Source organism: Colossoma macropomum, unplaced genomic scaffold, assembly GCF_904425465.1.
Source record: "Colossoma macropomum unplaced genomic scaffold, Colossoma_macropomum, whole genome shotgun sequence".
NCBI lineage: Eukaryota > Metazoa > Chordata > Actinopteri > Characiformes > Serrasalmidae > Colossoma > Colossoma macropomum.
In genome coordinates this window covers 22210387-22227302 of record NW_023494798.1, presented here as the reverse complement: position 1 = coordinate 22227302, position 16916 = coordinate 22210387, and the positions used below count along the sequence as shown (strand labels likewise).

The window sequence follows — 16916 nt, the reverse complement described above, 5'->3', positions numbered from 1 at the left end:
TGGCTGAGGTTAGTAACAGGAAGCTCCTAAACTGCTCTCTTAAAATATACCAGTAAATCTATAAAACACACCCACACACCATAATTCACAGCCCCTGACAGAACACTTGCCTTACACACCCTCCTGTCCTTCAGCACAAAAGCAATTGTTAAGATGGCTCACACAGTTGGAATTTTCCAGGCTGGTGGTCACCCTCAGCGGACACTAACAGTGACATCATGCCTCAGTTATGTGGTAAAACTCAAATAATAATAATAAATAATTCAGTAACACAAAGCTGCATCTCATCACTGTCCAAAAAAAAAACATGTAAAATCATGTAAAACACTTTACAGGAGAAGGAAAAACACTCTTCCCTTTGAAGGTAATTCCAAGTAATTTTTTGGAGCATTTCTATTGGTCCATTCATCGTGATTCATCGTGACAGCTGCTGTGATGTGACGCAGTGATATTCTTATACAGAGTGTGTGTGTGTGTGTGTGTGTGTGTGTGTGTATGTTGGGGGAAGGGGGCAGTGCATGTGTGTTTGTTACATGTATGCCTTCACAATCATGAATCACAAACACTGACATCAAAATGTTTTTATTTCTCCATTTACAGTTTTTCCAGAAGGTCCACTCAGAAAATGTTTAAAAAATGACATTGTGTTTTTATGTGCGTTTGGTTCAGTTCAAGTCATCATTTCCAGATAAAACCTGTGGTCTTACACCATGAAATGAAAATAATTGTGGTGAGATGATGGAGATGAAATGATAGCTGACATCACATGGGAAAAAGTAAGCTCTTACATTCTTGAGAGAATTATCTACCAAGCATGAGCAAGTGCAGCTCTGACAGCTTAAACAAGATCAAGTCTCTCACACACTCATATTTACAAAACTATAAACACTGCTCACTGTCCTCCTCCAGCAGCATCAAACATCTTCTTCCTGCCCTCCATACCGGACATGGCCTCCACGTTCTTACGCCAGTCACCTACCTCAGTGGTCAGCACCTGCCAAACACACATACACATCGGTTGGTCAGACATACTGTTGAAAAGTTTGGAATCACTATTTTCAAGAACGTAAAAACAGTTTTGTTGCAAATAACATGCTATAAAACTACTCTAATACAATGTTAATGTTTTAGATTAGAGATTACAACAGGCTGTAAGCTCTGTAGAAATTAAGCTGTAAAGAAAACGCTAAAATTAAGAACATTTCAAAGATGAACGGAGCTTCATAATGATTGAGAAGGCTGTATAACATTGAGATTAAAATTAATTTCCAGAATATTTTAAATGCAATGAACAAATCTCACTGGGCAGATAGCTTTTCATAGTTATTTTATGACAGGAAATGACTATAAATAAATACAAGCCCATGTCCAAAAAAGAAAGCAGTGGTTAGTAAATTCTGTTTGACCTGTATTACATTGAAAATGGTACAAAAACACAATATTTTATGTTTTACCTTAACGTGATTGTTCTCTTGTAAATATACACTCATTCTAAATTTGATGCCTGCAATATATTCCAAAAAGTTGGGACAGGAACATGTGCACCATTGTTACATCACCTTTCCTTTAATGGGTACTGAAAACCCAAACTGATTCGTTTTTAAAAAGCTTCTTCCGTCGCCTAAGTCCTCAGCTGTGCAACAGTACAGGGCCAAAATACAATGACATATTTTGTGCTTTACAATATGTCACACATTGTAATGGGAGACAGGCAGCCCAGTCTGGCACCCACACTCTGATCACACAGCCATGCTGTTTGCAACAGGCAGAATGTGGCTTGGTGTTGTCATGTTGAAATAAGCATGGGCGTCCCTGAAAAAGATCGTGTCTAATATGCAGCATATTTTGTTCTAAAATGTGTTCAGCGTTAATGGTGCATGGGCAGGTTACTTCTACTGCCATTCCCTCTAAGGAGATCATGGCCTTGCCCCTTAATCACAGAGATTTCTCTGGATTCCCAAAATATTTTGATGTTATTCTGCATAGTAGAGGGTGAAATACCTAAAATCTTGCAATCCCTGGATAAGGAATGTTATTTTTGAACTGTTATATTTTTTGCTGATGCATTTTTGGCAAAGTGGTGAGCCCCGACTTATCCTGGCTCATAAAGGACGAGGCCTTTCCTGGATCCTTTTATGTCCAAGCATTATTGCATCACCCGTTTAAGATGTTTTGTGAACATTTCACAATGTTCCTAGTCTTAAATTGCCTCTGTCCCAACTTTTTTTGGAACATGCTGAAGACATCAGTTTCAGAATAAGTGTCATAAAATATTACATATATTAAATATCTTATGTTTATACTGATTTTATTCAAATACAGGTCAAAGTGGATTTACAAATTACCGTTTTGTATTTTACCTACTGTCCCAACAGTTTTGGAATTGGGTTTATAAATCAGTTCATTATTTAGTCATTTAGTAATGCTCAATTTTTTCCTTTTTTCATTTTTCCACTTTTTGAAAATGGGTATAAGTCGATTACATTTTGGTGTCTAGTTTATGACATTTGAATTTACACTATATAAGCTATTATTGAAAAACTTTTTTACTATGACAAGTTATTTACCTGACAATATGGTATGGTATGTATAATAATATAGTGACAGATTATGTATAGCAATATAGTGACAAAGTGATATGTGCAGGGATCAGGAAAACCTCACAACTCCATTTTTGCTTATTTTTTTCCACAAAAGATGAACCAGTAAAATATGTGAAAAGCTTTTTTTTTGTTTGTTTTTTACATCACTAATACTAAAGTTAACATTTCAAAGATAAAGGTTTTCTTATGACAACAATAATCATTTAATGTAAGAGTGTTTACTCCCTCTCTGTGAATGTTTTGGAGTTGTCTTGTTCATCTCATTATGTCTGTGTGTTCAAATACCTTCTCTTGTTTAATGTCCTCTTTCTTGACTGATTTGAGGTTGGCTCTAAGGTCCATGGAGCCTTTGTGCTTGGACCCCAGCAGAGCTCTCATCATTTCATCAGCGGACACGCGCACCTTCCTCAGAGCAGGTTTCTTAAACTTACCCCCGAGGTCCTGCACTTTTAGCTTCAGCTCGTGAATCTGTAACACACAGACTGATTATGATTGTACAGGATGATATAGTATCTCAGAGTGCAGAAGATGCGAGCAGCCTTCTACACTCACCTCTTTGTTGTTCTTGTTGACTTTGGCCTCAATGTCGTACCTCTCCTCGTCCACCACGTCAACTTTAGCATGAAGTTGTCTGCACAGTTTCTGCAGAGAGACACATACACACATCATGTCATTATCCTTTTAACCGTTTCACAGGCTTATTACATGTTAAGTCTTATTATTTTGTAACTACAGGGACTTCAGTGCAAACTGGCTGAGCTTATTCTCAGAAGATTCTTAGAAGTGTGTAATAAAACATTGGGCCTGCTTCTGGGCCCTGGCCATTTATGAGATTAAAACCTCGTACTTCCATTTTTTTTTAAACCATTTGACACCAGCTGCCGTTTATGTGGAGTGAACACTTCATTATGAGTGGATCTAGTGGCGTAACTAGGGGCTTATGGATCCCGGTACAAAAAACAATGCCCCCCCCATCCAAAAATTACTTTCAAATAAAAAAATTAATAAAAAAACACTGGGCCTCATTCACCAACTGTTCTTAAGAAGAAATTTCTTCTTAATGCATTTTTACAAAGATTCTGACATTTGCCAGTGTTTTCTTATTTGGGATTTGTTCTTAGGTAAGAACAGAATCTACACAAAGGTGCGCACAATTCCACAATTTAAGATTCAAGAAGAAACTTAGGAAGATATTGGTGAATGAGGCCCACTATTATTTGCTTGTTTACTTACTTTTATTACACCTCAAAGCCGATCACTAGCATCTAACATCTAACATTAACCTTATTGTTTACATGCATGTTGTGATTGATTACTACTATTGAAATGCATCATAAATTAAAGGGAAATAATTAAACATTGGGGCTGTATAATGGAAGTTTAGTGGTTACATGCAGTCATATGCAAAACTATGTTTTACATAGTTACAACTTTGTATTACATGTTTTGTTGTTTAAGTGTAAGTAAGTTAACACATCCTCTGAGAACAGATCCATCAGAGAACACACTTCAATATGGCATTTTTCTGCCAATTTTAGTGAAGGATTTCTAATTTCTTTGCTGAGTTTAACTTCTGCACAGGCCACATTTGATGTTTTTTTTTTTCAGTATGTTAAATTCAGCAAAGTAATTGTGTATTGAAAGAAGAGTGTTCTGGGTAGAACATGTGTTAACTTATTTTCACCTAGACAATCAACAACACATGTAATTTGTCCAGAAGCTCCCAAACATTTGCATACCACATCTTTCTGGGCTCCTCATATAAATACTGACACAACTGTACACGCATGACCCAGAAATTACCGTGTGACCCTGTGCATTGGGCCCCAGTGCGATCGCACCCCCTGCCCCACGTACAACATACAACTCCAGTGGTGGTGATAGGAACCAGAGGTTGTGATGTCTACAACTCAAATATAGCCATTTTAGTTACTATCCACAATGACCGTTGAACCTCCACCTGTCTTCTGACTTTTTATATATAATATTGATAATATCAAAATAATAGTATAAAGAAAAAGAAATATGTTCTTTGGGAACTATTTTGTCTCACAACATCCTGCATGTATTTCTGCACCATAAATGTAATTTTATATATTATGTTTTAAGCCAAAAAATTTCATAAACCTGTCATAAAACAGTTCTTCAGGAATCAGGCAGTGTATCTGTAATCATTTAATGTCCTAACTTTCTGTGAAGGAGCTTTTAGAGGCATTAACTACTTCAAACGTCTGGTTCCTATCAGCACCACTGTGAACAAGTTTCTCTAGAAAGCCACATTTTACTTCAAACCACTCTGAATGACTTTATTTACATGTAAATGATTTAATAATACAGAAATTCAGAAACATCAGTGGAATTCAGTGGAATTAATGGATCAACAGAAATTTATTAAAATTACTTTTTCATACTTTAAAGTTAAAAATATTTTTCCCTTTTCGTTTAAAGCTACTTTTGTTATGATTAGGTTTGATGTTTTGTTACTGTGTTGTCTAGATTTTAATGTGATTAATGTACAGTTATTGTGTGACTCTCTCCACATTCACACTGTTTACTTCACTGATCACTGCCTGATTACTTTAAGCAATGTGGTCACTGTGGTCTATTTTAGTTACTCTCTCTACCTCATCGACTAAGCCTCCATTCACGCACCTGTAGCTCGTCCATTGCAAGACCGGACATCTGTAGAGGTTGGAGTTTCTCGCCCAGGTAGCGGACCTTTTCCTCATCACGGGTCACTTTCTCCTGCTCCAGATCCTCCATCGCTCTCTGCAGCAGCAGAATCTGGCACACAAACACCCCTCAGAATACATATAAACAACTGCAGCAAACTGACCACATAACCGTTCCTCAAAACATGAATCCAACACAAAACACTACACTTATACAGTTAGATGTAAAAGTCAAATTATATGTTTTGTTGATTTTCTACGTAAAAATAAATTAATACATCCTCTACAGGGAACATGCTTCATGTTTTAGAAGATTCTAAAAGGACTGAAAAAATAATATAAATTGCTATTTACATTGTTATTGTACGTTCTTTTTTCTCTTCCTGTTCACAGAAATCCTGATATATTGAAATATCCTGAAAATCCTGAAATATCTAAAAATACATTTTGTTAGTTTTATATTGTTTGCAATATATAAATTCACATCTTAGAAGTAATTTGTGTATATAAAACAACAAAACATTGTTAATATGCCAAATAATTCCAGACTTTTAAACAGAAGTGTAGATCAGATAATTAAATTAGCCCTGATATGTAAATAACAAGAGAGTATTCGGAAAAAATGTAACTCACCTTCAGAGAGAGCTTTCTCGAAGCTGAGATCTTCGACTTAGGCTACAAAAAAAAAATCAGTTCAGCATTTTAGTTTCAGTTGCTATTAGAGTTTTGCTCCTATTAGTTTATGTAGAAAGTCAAATTATGTTATGTAACAATTATATAAAAAAAGTCTACTAAAACAGAAAACTTTGTAGAAAATTAACAACAATCTACAGAAGGTTTGAGTATGGTTATAACCCAATTTAATAACACAATAGAAGTGACATTATGTGATATTTCAGTTAAACACATTTCAGTGTTTCAGGTTTGGAGGGAAGTACCTTAGCCTGAACCCGAGGGGCCATTGGCCTGGGGGCGTCCTGTGTTCATGTAAAAGAAAAAGATAAATTATTATCATATTTTATGCAGATTTAGTTTTATTAAATATATTGCATATGTAAAAAATTGTGAATCTTCAAAAGCACTTACACTGTAGAGGTTTTAACAGAAAGTGGACAAAGAGAGCAGAGGAATGAGAAAGATTTTACAGGAGAAAAGTTTTACAGGAGAAAATCCAAACACTGACCTCAAATATTAATGTTCATGTAGATAAAAATGAAGCAAATATACATTTGCACTTTTGCTGGTGGGATGATTAGAATTAAGAGGTGTTTGCAGAAGACAAATGTATTTAAAAATATACTCACTCATCTGCCATTGTGAAACCTGAGATCAGGGGGAAAAGACAAGAACTCATATCAGCACAAAGAACACAAAGACAATTAGTCACCTGCGCACTGATATATAAAAGATGCTATATAAAAGCTGTAATAATGAGGTAAAATGAATTCCTTACTTGGAACATGTAAAAAGCACCATATCTACACAGTTTAGCTCATTCAAAGAGGTACTATTACAAAACCAATGACTTATTTTGTATCTCACCTTCTCTTTAAATCCAGAAAAAGTGATAACACATCTACAGTTATAATACACAACAGCAGTGCACAGAGCTCTATAATGCAGTCTCTCTACACAGTTAAGTGTAAGTGAATGTAAAGAAGGCTACAGTACCTGAGCTGCTGTCTGTGGAGTCAGAGTGAGCTACTAAAAGCACACAGACAGAGACAATGGGTTTTATGTGTGACAGATGGCAGGTAAATAATTATAGCACACAGACAGCAATGCCGATGACCTGACCAGCTGCCTCTGTACGTGTGTGTGTGCGTGTGTGTGTGTGTGTGTGTGTGTGTGTGTGTGTGTGATGACTTGCCAGGCCTTGCATTTCTTCTCCTGTCACACAAGGACACAGTAAGACCATAAAAAGTCAACCATGAATCTCTGCTCGATTACATCTAACAAAAACTGTATATATTTTCATGAGCATTCTAAACACAGCAAAACACACCCACACAATACAGAGCCTTCAGCGGATGTGAAAGGACAGTGTTTAGGGGTCAATACACAGAGCAAACAACAATACTAAATGTAGCAGACCTATCCACACCAAGCTAGACACAATCATAAATTACAAGAAAAGTTGAGGTCATAAAGTCCATACCTTGTTAGGCCGTATTATAAACAAATAATAATAATACAAACATCACATCACTGTCAGATCAAATCCTTGTGACTCCATTTTTTCAGCTGTTCATTTTAACTTAGTTTGAAAATGCCTGCTGCCCTTTACACTGTGTAAACATTTATTGATGAATAAGCTAATACAGATGGCCCAAGGCTGCTTAGAACAAAACCTTGCTATGTTAACGCACATTGAAGTTAAGACCTCAAATGGTCGGGGCTCGTCGACACACCCAAAGTTTTATTCCATGCTTCTATAACCTAAGAATAGCCCAGACAGTTTGCGTTGAAGTCCCTGTAGTTACTGAATAATAAGCCTTAGTGTGTAATAAGCCTGGGATTTTATGGGGTTAAAGCAATAGTTTATCAATAAATCAAATTTACACAATTTTCTCCTCATCCTAAACATAGCTGATTGGCCAAGAAATGTTTGTTATCTTCAGTTTTGTACTGGAGCTACAAAGCTAATATAATAGAAGTCGATGTCACCAAAAACAATTTCTGTTACGTTTTCTGTCATCAAACTGTCAGCAATGTCAGCAGCTGAGTTAATAAAAGCTAACTTAGCTAGCTAAGTGGTTCTAACATTGCTCTGCAGGGTCATTTATTATTAGATATCATATTAAAATGGGTGTTAGCAAATGCAGTGACCCAAATAAGGTTTAGCTAACCTAAGAGCTGTTTGTTAATTTGCCATTGAGCTGTGAAGCTTGGTATTCTACACAGTTTAATCTAAAACTGTTTCAGCTTCAGAAATGAATTAACAACAACTCTGCCCTCCAGATGATCCGGTGTCTAAATTATATGTGCCTCAGTAACATTTTTCCATTTCTTAGCATAATAATTTATGGCAACACACTGCAGGTTTGTTCTGAAGAGTTTGGCCAGCATGCTTGTCTGAGCTGGTCTATGTTGGTTTATACTGGTCTGGTGCTGGTTTAGCTGGTCCCCCGTCATGGTCATGCTGGTTGGCCAGCACACCAGCATCCAGAACACAACATATGCTGGTTTTGCTGGTGACCACTTTGCCGGTCTTTGCTGTTTTTTCTAGCAGGGTTATCAGAATAAGCAGTGCTTACAGACAGCTACCAAGCAGTGATTGGTTGAGCGTCATGTCAATCATTATTTTGCAAATGGCAATTATGGTCCGATGGTATGATTTTAATTTAGAGTGTGGATTCTAATTCCATCTGGTGGGCTGCATAACAAGCATAATTGTGGCCAAAAAACTACGGAAGAAAACTTAAGACACTAAACACTTCTTAACCAACTGACTAAATTTGGGGTAAGGGAACAACTGTGTAATTCTAATTGTCCAGTCCACTGCTCCTTTAAAAACATTTTCCTTCTCTTAAAAAGTTGACATTTCAAAGATACAAGGTTTTAACAATTAAACAATGCTCTTCTACATCATTGTAGGAGTATTATAAGTACCCGACACAAACATAAACCTGAACATCAAATAATTACAATCACTAGTGCTGTATGTCCCCAATGAAAAGCAAAAAGATGATAGTCATACTGACCAGAAATGGACACTTAAAAACACTCTTTGAAACGACAGTACCAACAATAACTCAATTTCACCTAAAGTGGTGACTCTGTGGTTTATTTTTGAATTGTGAGTTTTGGTTTGTCATAAGGAGCAGGGTTAGTCCATTAAAAGTATCCAAGCACTGATTACCAGGTGACTGTACTTCTTGGGAAGATAACGACACTGCAGAGGAATGCGGGGGGTGGGGGAGTGTTCCATATCTGTCATTTGCTTAAAACACATCTAAAGACTGCAGAGACGTGACAGAGACTTAGCTGCCTTCTTCCTTTGTGTGAGGTGAAGCAAATATACAGTTTGCAATGCTACAAATAATGAGCAACACGCACCAGCTGAACACTGCAGAGCAGTAACTCCCTCTAAAATGTGTTGCTACACAGATTAACAATGTAAAGAACTGAACTGTTGTAACTGTATCAACAGTATGAATCTGTACTTTGACTTGATATTTTTGTTCCTATTATTTAATACTGTAATTGTTATTTTAAAGCTTAATACATATAATGTTGAAAAAAGATCAACAGATAGATAGATAGATAGATAGATAGACAGACAGACAGACAGACAGATAAGCAGGCACAATGCAAGCGACAGACAAATATTTAATAAAGCAACTATTTAAATTATTATGACTGAAGGTAGTATAGTAAATGTTCGATGTTGTAGATGTAATTTGGACTGATATAGAGACGACGCTTGTATGTCTTGGTTTGCACACCAAAGCTGTATAGGCTATTTATTCAGTAACCTTTTCATGGTCAGCGGCGAGGCATGCCTGCTCCCCAGACTATGCGGCAATGTGCCACTGTGGCCGTCCATCACTCATACACTGACAGAGCCCATGTACACAAGACCAAAGCCTCTGACAGTAATGAGGATATCTCTCAGGCATTTCCGAGTGATTGTGTTACTATTAGCACATTTCCACCTAAGACAACTCAACAGCGTAAAAATCCCTATGACACTAAACCTGCATTTAAAATCAAATCCAACCCTCTGCAGCACACAGTGACACAATCAAAAGTGTGTCAGGTATGATCTTAATATTACATGAGATCAGCTTATGCAAGTGGTTTAGAAATAAATGGAAGTCAAACAGGTCGTGTGTGTGTGTGTGTGTGTGTTTGTGTTTGTGTGTGCACATGTGTGCGTGAACTGTGTAGGTGAACTAGTCAAAGGGATAACTGAAAATAGATCAGGCAATGTGTGTGTGTGCGTGTGTGTGTGTGTGTGTGTGTGTGTGTGTGTGTGTGTGTGTGTAATAATAGTAATGCAATTGTAGGATTGTCTGTCTCCTGGTTGAAATTCAAAGGGATTAGTCTTTAAGTCTCTGACTTTACATTCATGATACTTGTGAGGTGTCCATGTTAATGTATGAGGTGAAATAACGAGCCCAGTGAGACTGCAGATGTTGAGGATTTGATAACGTTTCAACTCAGGATCAAGTAATCAGCCCTGGGTGTCTTTAGATAATTCCCATCCCAGGTTTGACATAAGCCCTTTGGCTCAGCAGTGTCTCTGGCCTTGTGCTCCTCTGGCCACTGTCTCTACCGAGGAAGACCTCTCACAAGACTCCCTGTGTTGCCATGTTGGTAATTTTGAAGTGAGTGGTGCTAAGAGGATAGGCCAAAGATTGCAAAATGGCAAACAAAAAACTGATTTTAGATCTTATTTTATACATTACACTGTATGATTTACTTCCAAATAGAAGTACTTAAAGTGAAATTGCATTTAATTATAATAAATTAATTGTATTTTTTATGAAATTGAATTTTTTTTTAATAATAGAAAAATAATAAATCTAAAAAATTTAAATAATACAAATATGTTTGTTCTTTTACTGGGTGAGGAGTTGTTTACTGGGTTGGGGCAAGTTTCTAGCAGGCCAAATCAAATGTATTTTGACCCTGAGGCCCCACTTACTTTTTCAAAGTAAGTAGAGTAATGATTCAATGGTACTTTGATAAATAGCACTTCATGACCCAAGATTATGTCCTGCACTTTGCATAAAAGCTTACACACATAAAAAGGTCAGGGACATAGAGAAAAATCAGATATATACCATACATGAGAGCAAGTCTGCTTTTTGGAGAAGTTCTGTTCCTATTGATGCCCAGTTCTGGTGGCTTCTGTGCACTTGTGTGGGCCGCATCACACCTTGAGTGTGTTTAGTGTAATATAACTTTACTGTACTCGATGAACCCAGCCACAATGCTTTTTTACTGTCGTGTGTATTCTGGATCATGTAACTAAACTAAGCTTCTTGGACAGGTTATTTAACTTAAGTACCCGGTAAACCTCTAGGTCCATATCCTAAACACTAATAACCGGAGTGCTAAGGGCAATTTATGCAGCGAAATCAAGACTAACAGGATGAGTTTTGTGCAACTTGGCAACCCTGAATGGAACCTCCTACCTGTCGCCGTTGGCATGTAACGCCACTGCAGTGTGTTTATCTCCAATGAGCTTTATTAGCGAACACACCGCAGTTTTTATTGATACTTTTCTAACTTACCGACATGATCTTTACAGAATAACCGGAGCGCAGTGCTTTTCCAATCCTCTACGTCAGGAATACTGTTTTAATTCGTGTTATGGGATCGAAAGGCACGCTAGGCCGATGGACCGACTGTAACGTCAAATTGAAAACGCTGCGGTATTTTGCAGCTTTGCTGAAACGCCAAGCTCCAGTGAGTAACGTTAGCTAAATGCTAATCAATGCGCATGTGTTAGCAAAAAATCTGCCTTAATACGGGCATAAAGTCAGAGTCGCGTTAGCTGTGTTGCTAACTGGCTAATAATGAATGCTACACGAAGCTGACGTCAAGCTTCTTATTAAAATGTTCCCGTTCCACCTTAAATAGTGCAGCAGTTACCTTCTGGCGTCTGAGCCTGATGCGCCAGAATGTAGCTCCTGCACCATTTAAGGTGGAACGGGAAAATTTGAATAAGAAGCTGACTGCAGCATTGTGAATGCTATGGCGCAAGGTGCAGCCTACGACGCAGTGTGTGTGGTTCTCTGGAGGCTCCGTTAAGGACCGGTGTTGTTCAGAATCGGCACACCACTGCTACAGTACTGCTGCTGGGGCTCGACTCGACTCGCTCAAGAACACTGTTGCTTAGATAGATAGCAGGTCTTAGTGTAACTGTTACGGCTAATGAGAAGCTAAGCTAGTTAGCTAGCTGACCCTTATGCAACCGATGTCCATGACAAAACCAATGTTTTCTCACAGGTTTAGCTTGTAACGCTAGGAAGCTAATTAGCTTAGCCACCTGACTAACTAGTGTTAAGCTAGCTGACAGTTATCCTAGCCAAGCCTGTCAAAAAATATAGCTGCTTAGTTAGGTTATGTGGGATGTAACGAATAAAGCAAAACAAATATGTGTCGCTGTAAGTGGAGTTACTAATCTGTTACTGCTATGTCGTAGTTACCTCTGCCTTTCCAACCTTACTGTACATAGTTTATCTGCTTGTTGAATCATAAACAAAACCAAAACATACTCTTAGATTTTGTTGCTGCGCTTGCGTTCTACACATGTAACGTTCACTTATAGGTAAATGTAAAATAACTCGAATGGTGATTTGAAGTGTCAGGTAACGTTAAAATTAAGCTGAACTAACTAAATCTGTGTGAATTTGTGCAGGTCTTAGATTTCCCTTCCTGTTTCAAATGCACCCAGTCTGTCAGATGCAGCTGACGTTAACATGCGACCCATACCTGTCTGCAGCATCTGCAGCATGTTAGAAATGTTTGGAGGTCCACGACATCTCAGACGTTTTGGTTCTTGTTTTGTGACTTTAGGTCTGGTGTAGGTAAAAAACATGCCAGGGAAACTGAAGGCCAAAATTGTGGCGGGCAGACACCTGCCCGTCATGGACCGTGCAAGTGACCTCACTGACGCCTTCGTAGAGGTGAGTCCAGACTTGTGCAGCTTTACATAAAGCTTCAGTCGCACATTTACAGCTTTACGCACAGCTTCAGTCATGCATTTACAGCTTTACATACACCTTCAGTCATGCATTTACAGCTTTACATACAGCTTCAGTCATGCATTTACAGCTTTACATACAGCTTCAGTCATGATGCATTTACAGTTTTACTTACACCTTCAGTTGTGAAAAATGTACCAGTTGCATAGCGAGAATTTTATTTTTGTGGAGCCTGGTTACATGTTGTGGGGCCACCTATGAAGCATTATGTTAAATAGGAATTGCTATATTGAGGATGTCAGTCATTGTCATCTGCATTATATTGTAGCTACCATAGCCAGAAAGATAAAAATTAATATTTAAAATACAAAAGATTGCTGACTTTGCGTTTAACTGCCTTGCTGACAGAATACCACAGTGGATACTGACTGATTAACTACAGGCCTAAAATTTGACACTAGGCATTTACTTACTTTACTGTCAGCATTACTTCTAACTTTGAGCAGACCATTGCTCTTTTTTGCATGTTGGCATTGGGATAAAATGCATTATTCTGTTTCTTATTACAGAATTTGTGTAAAACATTAATGGTACATGACCAATGTACCATCAATATTGATAGCATCCACTGAAAATTGTTGGCAATCTAAGGAGAGCTTCATCAGTCTGTTCTATTTATTTAAGGTGGAAACCTGAAGGTGCAGTCAGAAATTTGAGTAGGTCTAGGCCCCCTACAGATCCCCCTGCAACTGTGCCCCCTATGTGCACAACTTTGCATACAGCTTCACACATTTACAGCTTTACGTACATTCTAATACATGTTCAACTTCACATACAGCTTCAGTCGCATGTTTGTAGCTTTTGACATTCTAACACATTTCCAGCATTGAAGCTTTATATAGCCTATATGTAACATACTTACAGCTTTACAGACTTTTCAATGTATGTACAGCTTTATGTACAGACACCTGCAGTCACACTGACAGTATTTTTGTTTGATAGGTGAAGTTTGGAAACACAACTTTTAAAACTGATGTGTATCCCAAGTCTCTAAATCCTCAATGGAATTCAGAGTGGTTTAAGTTTGAGGTGAGTTTAACTTTATATTTTTGTTTTGTTTATTTGATGAGTTTTGCTTATACAGAAACTTAATTAAATAGCTTACACCGCCCACCTTCTCTCTTTGTAGGTGGATGATGAGGATTTGCAGGATGAGCCATTACAAATAACTGTTCTGGATCATGATACATACAGTGCTAATGATGCGATAGGGAAGGTTTACATCGATATTGACCCGCTACTTTCCAGTGAAGCTGCTACAGTCATCTCTGGCTGGTTTCCCATCTATGATACCATACATGGTGGGTATCTGCAGTGTATTTTTTTTCCTTTGAAGGTTCATTTGAATCAGGGTAGAATCACTGGAGTTCAACAACACCATTACTGTTACATTTAAACATCCTTTAACTCTTAATGTCACTTAACATTTATAAATGATTCTTAAAGGAGGCATCTGAAACCAAAATTGCTTAGTTTTTAAAAGTTGAGGCTGTCTGATGGGATTGTTGATTCCCTTTTTGTTTAAGTGCTTTGACATGTAATATGTTTTTAGTAAACAGTCTGCAACACTATATGCATGTTCTGTATGTGGTGATATGGTGTTTGTGTAGTAATCGTGTGTGTGTGTTTTTAGGTATAAGAGGGGAGATCAATGTACTAGTTAAGGTGGAACTTTTCAATGACCTGAACCGATTCAGACAGTCTTCCTGCGGAGTCAAGTTCTTCTGTAGTAAGCCTCCAGACCATATTTCTCACTTACTTATATTTTACGTTTTCCTCTCTTTTGACCCCTTTTTCTGTCTGTTCTGTTTTCTGCTTGATGCTGTCTGGCTCTGTTCATCTTTCTCAGAGGCTGTATGCCTTTAACTCTTTCGGTTTGCTTTCTCCCTCTCTTCCCATCTCTGCATGCCAGCCACATCTATCCCACGATGTTACCGCGCTGTGATGGTTCATGGCTTTGTGGAAGAGCTGGTAGTAAATGAGGATCCAGAGTACCAGTGGATTGACCGCATCCGAACCCCACGAGCTTCCAACGAGGCCCGGCAAAGACTCATCTCTCTTATGTCAGGTATAAAAGCTCACATGTGCCTGATCGCTGATCTTCCCTCAGTGCATACAGGCCAGTCAGTGCTTAGAAGATTCATTACTTGAACACACATTGATTGTTACAGAGGTTAAAGAAGTTCAGGACACATTTGAACTTTCAACAGGAGATTATTACATTGGTTGAAACGTTTCGTTTCTTAAAAATATTAGGGCTGGTGTTCCCACCGATTGGGGGCTCAGAACTAGCCTGCAACTGCATACTCTGAACGTGTTTGCGTTTTAGAGACACACCCCCAGAGCAGCAGAACTGACTTGAGGGCTCTGGCTGTTTGTAGTGAGCATGTGTTTTTGTCACGGTTAGTGCTGGATGGTATTGATAAAATTCAGTAACAGAATATATGTTACATAATATGTATATTTTTACAGGGTACCCTTCACAATTATTGGCACCCTAAGTGAAGATGAGTAAAATGTTTTGTAAGAAGTTGAAATTTGTTGTAAGAAAATGAATTAATCTCACACTTAAAAAAATAGAAATATTCAGACTTTGAGGTAAATTTATTTAGAGAAAAAAGATCCCTCAACAAGTAATAATTATTTTTAACAAAACCTTACATGTGCCACAATTATTGGCACCCCTGCATTTAATACATTGTACAGCCTCCCTCTGCCAATTAAACAGCACTTAGTCTTCTCTTGTAACGTCTTGTAAGGTTGGAGAATACAGAGCTGGGAATTTGAGACCATTCCTCTTTACAGAATCTCTCCTGATTGCCCATGGCCCCTGGGTCCTCTTTTGTGCACTCTCCTCTTTAGCTCACCTCACTGGTTTTCTGTGGAGTGTAGATCAGTGGCCTGAGATGAACATGGTAGAAGTTTGGCTTTGTGTTTGTTAAACCATTTTTGTGTTGTTCTGGATATATGTTTTGGATCATTGTCCTGCTGGAAGATCCAGTGACGACCCATTTTTAGTTTCTTGGCAGAGGAAGACAGATTTTGATTTAAAATGTTCTGGTATTTCTAGGGCTTTTTGACATGAATAGAGAGAATATACTTTAGCAACGTCTAAAACGTGGAGTGTTTGAGTGGAGCGATCGGCGATCTGTTCTCCTGTGACCAAGTGTGAGCGATGAGATAAGTTGCGTAACTGTACTGGGCCTGATCACTCGCACAACACGGTGTTTTGATGTTACTGTAGATCAAACAAGACACACAAGCGCCAATTTCAGTTTAAACGTAGCTAAAAGGAGGACTCTGTTTGTCTGGTTAACACTGCAGTTAATGCTTTTCCACAGCGGGCGTCAGATATATTGCGGTTCACCCCTCAAACTACTACGATAGAATAGAGAAATCCGGTTGTCTGCTAGCTGGTGTTTGAATACTGTGATATACTCTGACATAGATGTGGTAGGAGTGACGGCAGTAAGGTGGTGTGATCAATCACTGACCTACTGAGCTAGCTCATGTTCGCTGTTTGTATGAAGCTGACGTTGTTGAGAAACTAAATAGTTTAGCACTGTTGTTGGCCACTTGTTTAGCATTTGTGACGGGATAGTCTAGCACTCGTGACCAGACAGCTAAAATAATCTGTTTTCTTTCTTAAATTACGACTATTGCAGCCGTGCTTTTCCAGCTGGTAAAAACAGCCAATCAGAACCTTTCTCCCACTATCTCATGACAGATGTGTGAATTGTTCTTTTTACACCAAACCCAGCTTCACAGTTTCAGCTTAGAATGTGACCACAGTTAACTCTTGACACAAAAGTGGTTAACGACTTTCTCTGTTAACCCAGGGTTAGATGCTTAAACTATAATTAGTCCCTGTGTGCATGCACATGAAAAAATATGAGGAGAAATTAAGCAGCTCAATTTTC

General features: G+C 38.1%; 2 protein-coding genes across 12 annotated transcripts in view; one reads left to right on the top strand and one right to left on the bottom strand.

Annotated features, from left to right (window-relative positions):
• Positions 1–566: 566 nt before the first annotated feature.
• Positions 567–7023, bottom strand: tnni1c (troponin I, skeletal, slow c). The gene is made up of 8 exons (XM_036584580.1): positions 6947–7023; positions 6580–6598; positions 6214–6252; positions 5909–5950; positions 5256–5387; positions 3156–3245; positions 2889–3071; positions 567–994 (listed from the first exon to the last, which is right to left on the bottom strand). Exons 3-8 carry the CDS (start codon positions 6235–6237, stop codon positions 893–895), a joined length of 573 nt encoding a protein of 190 aa, XP_036440473.1. The 5' UTR covers positions 6238–6252; positions 6580–6598; positions 6947–7023; the 3' UTR covers positions 567–892.
• A 4383-nt stretch (positions 7024–11406) lies between these two features.
• The window catches only part of c2cd5 (C2 calcium dependent domain containing 5), a 31542-nt gene continuing 26032 nt past the window's right edge, over positions 11407–16916 (top strand). For all 11 annotated transcript variants that reach the window (XM_036584578.1, XM_036584577.1, XM_036584576.1 and 8 more), the window contains exons 1-6: positions 11407–11695; positions 12809–12918; positions 13939–14025; positions 14126–14297; positions 14630–14725; positions 14909–15064. In XM_036584578.1, the coding sequence (XP_036440471.1) occupies positions 12829–12918; positions 13939–14025; positions 14126–14297; positions 14630–14725; positions 14909–15064 (601 nt within the window). In that variant the 5' untranslated portion in view covers positions 11407–11695; positions 12809–12828. The remainder of the gene's footprint in view (positions 11696–12808; positions 12919–13938; positions 14026–14125; positions 14298–14629; positions 14726–14908; positions 15065–16916) is intronic.